This window comes from Triticum aestivum, chromosome 1A (assembly GCF_018294505.1).
Source record: "Triticum aestivum cultivar Chinese Spring chromosome 1A, IWGSC CS RefSeq v2.1, whole genome shotgun sequence".
Lineage (NCBI taxonomy): Eukaryota > Viridiplantae > Streptophyta > Magnoliopsida > Poales > Poaceae > Triticum > Triticum aestivum.
The window spans coordinates 547567144-547574135 of record NC_057794.1 but is presented as its reverse complement, the minus strand read 5'-3'; the positions used below and the strand labels follow the sequence as shown (position 1 = coordinate 547574135).

At 55.5% G+C, this 6992-nt stretch overlaps 2 protein-coding genes across 2 annotated transcripts; both read left to right on the top strand.

Moving 5' to 3' along the window:
- The first annotated feature begins 274 nt into the window (after window positions 1-274).
- LOC123046152 (mitogen-activated protein kinase kinase kinase 18) lies at window positions 275-1664 on the top strand. Its single transcript, XM_044469475.1, has 2 exons — window positions 275-1106; window positions 1435-1664. Exons 1-2 carry the CDS (start codon window positions 395-397, stop codon window positions 1662-1664), a joined length of 942 nt encoding a protein of 313 aa, XP_044325410.1. The 5' UTR covers window positions 275-394.
- A 3432-nt stretch (window positions 1665-5096) lies between these two features.
- On the top strand, window positions 5097-6568 carry LOC123046066 (mitogen-activated protein kinase kinase kinase 17). Its single transcript, XM_044469388.1, has one exon. The coding sequence runs from the start codon at window positions 5195-5197 to the stop codon at window positions 6566-6568; it is 1374 nt and encodes a 457-aa protein (XP_044325323.1). The 5' UTR covers window positions 5097-5194.
- The last annotated feature ends 424 nt before the right edge of the window (window positions 6569-6992 follow it).

Genomic DNA, 6992 nt, shown 5'->3' with positions numbered 1-6992 from the left:
GCTTGGTCAAGCCCCGTCCGCGCGTCCCCACTCACATGCTCGTCCATCCATGGCCACAGGAGGACGGCGCCGCCGCGAGCGCGTGCCGATACGCGAAGCAGCTTGCTTCCCACGCCTTTTCGCTTCTGGATTTCCTTTCCTAATCCCAGCACACGCCACATGTTCTAAATTTTTCTTCTCCCATGTACAGAGCCTTCCTTTCTTCCCCTCCCACCCCCTCAACATATATATACGCACAACCGACAAAAAAAGGAATCGAACTCATCAACAATTCATTCAGCTTGGGCACCAGCAAGCTCCACAAGACCACAACAGAGTACCAACAGAATCCACAGCAATCCCAATTCCCAACACAGATTACACAAGAGAAGACGCCGATGTCCGTGAGCAAGCAATGGACGCGGAGGTGGCTCGCGGAGTGGAGCAGGGCCCCGCGGCCGACGTCTGGGCGCTCGGCTGCACGATCGTAGAAATGGCCACCGGCCGCGCGCCGTGGAGCGGCATGGGCGGCGACGGTCTGGCCGCGCTGCATCGGATCGGGTACACGGAGGCCGTCCCGGAGGTGCCTCAATGGCTGTCCGCGGACGCGAAGGACTTCTTGGCCAGGTGCCTTGTCAGGCAGGCCGGCGACCGGTGCACCGTGTCGCAGCTCCTGGAGCACCCGTTCTTGGCCTCCGCCGGCATCGTCGACGCGAAGCCGCAAGCCGTGGAGAGCAAAAGCAGATGGGTGTCGCCGAAGACCACGCTGGACGCGGCATTCTGGGAGTCGGAGTCAGACACCGAGGAGGCGGAGCACGAGAGCACGGCCGAGATGAGAATGAGAGCATTGGCCTGCCCTGCATCGGCGCTCCCGGACTGGGACTCGGACGAGGGATGGATCGATGTGCTCTCCGGGCCATCGGAAGCAGTTCCGGTGCCGGCCGAGGAGACGGCTGAACTGGACGACGCGATCACACCATGTGGAGAAGAGTCCGGCGTTCTCGACGCCATACTCGTGCAGTATAGCAGCTTCGTCAACGCGGGAGAGGGCTACGATGATTCAGTCCAGCAAAGTTGCAGTACGAGGCATCAGTCTCTGGAGGATTCAGTTTCTCACGAGTTATCATGTACTCCTACTAAATTGTTGTTTTGCAACAAAAATGCTAATGCAATTGATTTCGTTCCTGCACATGCTTGCACTGCTCCTCTTTTTCACCGATCACACGATACGAGTGGGCTCTTTGGGGAGACTTAAGATGTTAATAATTCTCTTAAAAATATAACTAATTAATAGTACCACATTGTTAGATACTCTGCATAAATCTAGGCACAAGTGCGAGTGCATTAGAAGAACGTTGTGTACCGAACCGAGCAAACGAGGTCGTCTACTTTTCCTCATATTCTTATCCTTTCACTCTAAAACTCATACACTTTTCTCTCATCTCGTTGTGATAGTGAGAACGATGCCGGAGGCCGAGCACCGCTTGCTCGCACGCGCCGCCACGGGCTTCGAGGTCGCCTCCCTCCGCGCACTCCTTGCCGGCACCGACCACCAGGCTGTGACGCTCTGGGTCTGCGCCAACCGGCTTGAAGTGCCATACGTTGTGGGCGGAGGCCGAGTGCCGCCACAGCGGGCATCGAGGCTACCTCTTTACGTGCAGTCCTTGACGCCGTGCTCCAGATGAAGACAGACAACGACGACAAAGCCAACCAAGGCGAGTCTTCGTCGACTCCCCTCAACCCCCCCCCCCCCCCCATGCGTCGCGACATCATTCAAACCGTTTAACCAGCCAACTGAACAAAATGCGAAGCTATATGAAGTGACAATGACTGTATAATCACAACAATCCTATATAGTGACCGTATTCTTGAGTACAATGATCAAAATGAGCGTACACGAAAAATTAAATGACCACCAATGCATTTTACTCTTTACTAATCCCAACCCACCTTCCCTTCACAAGATCTACCCCTACTTATCCTACGATCACATAATTCCTTCGTCCACCTCACGGTAAGCACCCCTTTAGAGAGAGAGAGAGAGAGAGAGAGAGAGACAACTCGCGCGCATCGCCACTTACGTGTCCACTTGGACCAACCTCACCGCCGAAGCTGCTCACCGCCTCCCGCCACGGATTGCAGGAAGGCGGGCCATGGAGGCGCAGCACCCCGATAATCATGTTTTCTACCCCTCGTGGCTCATGTGATTCTCGCCGACACCCCGCATGCAGCAGTGCTCATCACCGGGCGCAACTCCGCCGGCGACGGTCTCAACATCCGTGGAATTTGTCCGGCTGCATTATGTTTTCGTCCGGTTTACATGAAAATCGCTCGGTTTACATCTATTTTGTTCAGTTATTGAAATCCAGTTTGAAATGCATGTGTATGACTTTGGATGGACGGCTCTTGCATCTGTGTCCGCGGACGGATGCGGTGTCCGATTTAAGAGTCGGCGTTGAAGATGCCATTATCCAACATCCCAACTTGCAAGCAACACTTATGCCAATCGAAAGAATCATCTAAGAGTCGGCCAAAAGACCATACCTTAGTACGTTTTCATCCCATCAGACGATATCTATCCCCCAATCACACTAATGCCAGCACAATAACGTATTCGAGTCAAAAGAAGTTCGACTCCATGAAATATATAGAGGCTAGTCCTAAAAATGCCCCGTCTCTTCAGCTGGGCAACCTCTTCCGAGATTAAACTACGTACTCCCGAAGCTCATAGTTAAATGTCAACGATACACGGTAGCTGCCTCGAGATCAAAGTTCACACCCCATTTTCTGTTTCCTGGAACACAAAGCAAAGTAAAGCGCGCTCAGACCTTTTCTTTCGAATGCACACAATTGGCAAGCAACAGGGGTTTGACATCCCTCCCACAGTGCACGGAGCAATTCTTCTTTCTGGAGATTCGATGTACTGAGCTCGAAATGAGATACTCCGTGAAAGCCCTGGGCACGCAGGCAAATAGTTGCTGGATGTTGGGCCCAACGCATGCAATGCCACTTGAAGCAAGGGGTAGGCTTCACCGCATCATCTTTACTCAAGCTTATCCCCTAATTCGTGTCCTTTGCTTTTATATCTACTGGAAATCCTCTGAATCTCGCACACCATACCATTATAGTCGGCCGTCAACTGCACAACGGCAGGTGTTGAACAAGGTCAAAGGGCCGCCACCTGCTGCAGCTAGAGTTGGGGCCTTTTCCAACAGAAAAGCAAAGTCTCCTCGCCTTTTGGCTTGACCTCAACAGGCGCCAGAAAGAAGATCAGTAGCATCGACAAAATGGAAAGCCGAGTTAATTAGTGTTAGTACTTGGCGGCCGGCAGTCGGCACTTGGAGTGCTAAGTTAATTAGTGATAATTTACTTGTTCAGTCGTTAATTTCCGGTAATATACGATCATGACTGCTCCTTGGGGTGGAGGCTGACTTGTGTGCATTTTTTGGCGGTCGGCAGTGGAAACGGTGGAGTACTAGTATTTATTTATTCTGAAGAAGGAGGCGAGCTTTGCCTCTCTTTCTTTTAATGTTCTGGAGGTTAGGCAATTGGTGCTAATCTGTTTATGCAATCATTGATTGACGGCAGACTGAAGCCAAGTTTTAAAGTAGTAGTAGTACTACTACGGTGAAGGCTGACTTGTGTGGCTGTGTTACTTGGGGTGCACTTTCGGACGTGGAGTTCATGTGCAGCAGCCGTCGGATGAACGCCGCCGTTCCTTTTTCGCGTCTGTCTGTCAGCCAGATTTGACGCGTCTACGGACGACTGGCACAAGCCACAGCCGGTGGTGGAATAATTTTGCGGTTTTCAATTGCACCATCATATTCATAGCCCTTGTGGTGTGCGCTGCTTTCTTGTTGAGTTGGAGAAAAATGGACGGCCAGCCAAGCTCTTTACTTGGCTCCATGGTGAAGTGAAATGGAATGGAATCCATCCAGTCCAGGGTCGGCGACGTGCTCTGCTCACGCTGGCCAAGCAAGCAAAGCAAAAGCAACCCATCCGGCCTGCTCACGCGACGATCTGCGTACCGGCGTATCCGTCCTTTGGGTTTCGGCGCCGCAAAAGTAGGCACATCCACCACTTGGCGAGATCGATCGGCCTGGGCCAGCACCTCCCTGCCCACGCGCGATGCCACTTGTCTGCGGCTCGACGTGGCCGATGCGATTTGAGCTGAGCGGTGCAGCAGCCGGCGTCGAGGACGTCCCGCCCCGTCGCGTGTGCGTGCGGCGGCCAGTGAAGTGAACGTGCCCGGGCATGTTGGTCGAATATTCCCAGCCATTTCCTATTCCTATGTGCGGAAGTGGAGACGCGGAATTTTCTCTCCGGTAGTGGAGACGCCCACGGCTGACTATGAGGCCTCTCGCCGTGAGCTTTCCCGGTGAATTGGAGTGCTCCTGAATCGTAACCAGCGGTGAGATTCGAGGGTAACGAGTTGTTGTTGTAACCAGCTGTGAATTATACCCGGCGGTAAAAGCGAATTGCTGGTGCTGCTGCTGCTGCGTTCAGTGCTACGTACTTCCATCAGAGTATTGGTTTTAGATCGATGTTGAGTGCGGACGCACTCCAAACACTGGCGGCGCAGCACCGTACTGTCTGTACAGTAGTGGACTTGGCCAAGGCCAACCACAGTGCCAAAGTACCAATCGACAATCGTGGAGAGGAGACCCAACTAACTGGCCAACTCCGTTGAGGTGCAGCCGCTGACTTGTACCGCTGATCCGTTTAATCTAGAACCCAACGCACTGCTCCGTTTCATACGGTCCGTCTCGCAACGACCGACCAAGACTTTGTCGACTGCCGCTGTACGTACTAGCGAGTTGGTTTCTCACCCGGGATAGAATGCGATAGATTTCACACGGTTTTTGCCTTTTCCGGCTCCGCCACCAGATTAATTGACGCGGGTAGTAAGAATAGGCGGAGCTCTAAGCTTGGTCAGGTCAAGCCCGGCACAGGCCTCGCGTTCCCACTCACCGCCTTTTCGCCTGGATTTCCATGTCCCCGCACACGCCCTCCATGTTCTAAACTTGCAATCTCCTCAACTTTTCCTCTCCACAAGTACACAGCCAAAGCCTTCCTTTCCCCCCCTCCTCCCACGCCCTATATATACGCACGCCCGCCAAAAACAGAGAACCCATCAGCAATTCAGCAAGCTCGACAACAGAGAGTACCAACAGCAACAGAAACCACCACCATCCCAATTCCCAACGCACACAAGATGGCCATGTCCGTGGGCAAGCAATGGACGCGGGTGCGCACGCTCGGCCGCGGCGCCTCGGGGGCCGAGGTCTTCCTCGCCGCGGACGACGTCTCCGGGGAGCTCTTCGCGGTCAAGTCCGCCGCGGGGGCGACCTGTGCGGCGGCGCTGAGGAGGGAGCAGTGCGTGATGGCCGGCCTGCGATCACAGCGCGTCGTCTCCTGCATCGGCGGCCGCGGCGCCCGCGACGGCTCCTACCACCTCTTCCTCGAGTTCGCCCCCGGCGGCTCGCTGGCGGACCATCTGGAAAGCGGGCTTGACGAGCGTGCCGTCTGCGGCTACGCGGCCGACGTGGCGGCCGGGCTCGCGTACCTCCATGGCGCCGGGATGGTGCACGGGGACGTCAAGGCGAGGAACGTCGTGATCGGCGCCGACGGCCGCGCCAAGCTCGCCGATTTCGGGTGCTCGAGGAAGGCGGGCGCTGACGTGCCAATCATCGGCGGCACGCCGGCGTTCATGGCACCGGAGGTGGCGCGCGGCGAGGAGCAGGGCCCCGCGGCCGACGTCTGGGCGCTCGGCTGCATGGTTGTCGAGATGGCCACTGGACGCGCGCCCTGGAGCGGCATGGACGGCGACGCGCTCGGGGCGCTGCACCGGATCGGCTACACGGAGGCCGTGCCCGAGGTTCCGAAATGGCTGTCCGCCGACGCCAAGGACTTCTTGGCCAGATGCCTTGTCAGGCAAGCCAGCGATCGGTGCACGTCGGCGCAGCTGCTGGAGCACCCGTTCTTGGCTTCCGCCGACGTCGAGGCGAAGCCGGAAGCCGTCGAGAGCAAAAGCAAATGGGTGTCGCCGAAGAGCACGCTGGACGCGGCATTCTGGGAGTCGGAGTCCGACGCCGACGAGGCGGAGCACGACAGCACGGCAGAGATGAGGATCATGGCATTGGCTTGCTCCGCGTCGGCGCTCCCGGACTGGGACTCTGACGAGGGATGGATCGATGTGCTCTCCGCGCCAATCGAAGCACCAGACGCAGTGACCGAGGAGAGGATCGACCTGGACGACGACGCTATCACAACTGAAGAACCCAGCGGCGCAGGGTCCGGGGTTCTCGCCCTTATTACCGTGGACGTGGAGTGCATCGACGATGGCGGCGCCGTCGTCGGAGCGGGAGCGGGAGATGCATATGATGATGATTCACTCGGGCACAGTAGTAGGCATCGGTCTTTGAATGCTGTAGCTTCTCACCAGTTAGTACCATGTAAATTGTTGCTCTGCAACAGAAAGACAAATGCAACTGATTTCGTTCTTGCACGAGCACTCAGTTTCATACCGATCTCTGTTTCTCCGCTCATGCTTTGCTTCCTCTCCCCCGATCGCGACACGTTGGATTAGGCGGAAGAAATTTAGCGTGAATTCACAAGCTCGCCGGCCATCGGCCACGCCGCACACCGAAGCTTCCACCGCGAAAAGGATCGAGTCGACGCGGAAAGCGCGGTGTCACAGCAGCACACGCACTAGAAACCAGAGATCCTTGAGAAAGTACTACACTAGCGCGCGGCCAGTCAAAAACTATTTTGTTGGGCTACGTGGGTCCAGCAGAGTCGACGAGCCGACCAGTGAAAGCGAAACCTTTTCAAGTAAGAGTTGCGTCCAGAGATTGCTTCGCCAGGTGGAGATGCATCCAGCAACGACCGCCCTCCTCCGACGGTGTCCCCTCGCCGCTCTAGGAGTGGAAATGGATAAAATTGGTCTTTATCTAAAACTTCAATACAAAATGACCACAATCTAAAAATATTTCATGAAATTACCCTTTTTG

Excerpts from the sequence above, each read along its gene's own strand:
- LOC123046152 (XM_044469475.1), top strand. The coding sequence starts at position 395 with ATGGACGCGGAGGTGGCTCGCGGAGTGGAGCAGGGCCCCGCGGCCGAC. Across the intron at positions 1,107-1,434 it reads AGTTTCTCACGAGTTATCAT|TGAGAACGATGCCGGAGGCC; the intron begins GTACTCCTACTA and ends TCGTTGTGATAG.
- LOC123046066 (XM_044469388.1), top strand. The coding sequence starts at position 5,195 with ATGGCCATGTCCGTGGGCAAGCAATGGACGCGGGTGCGCACGCTCGGC.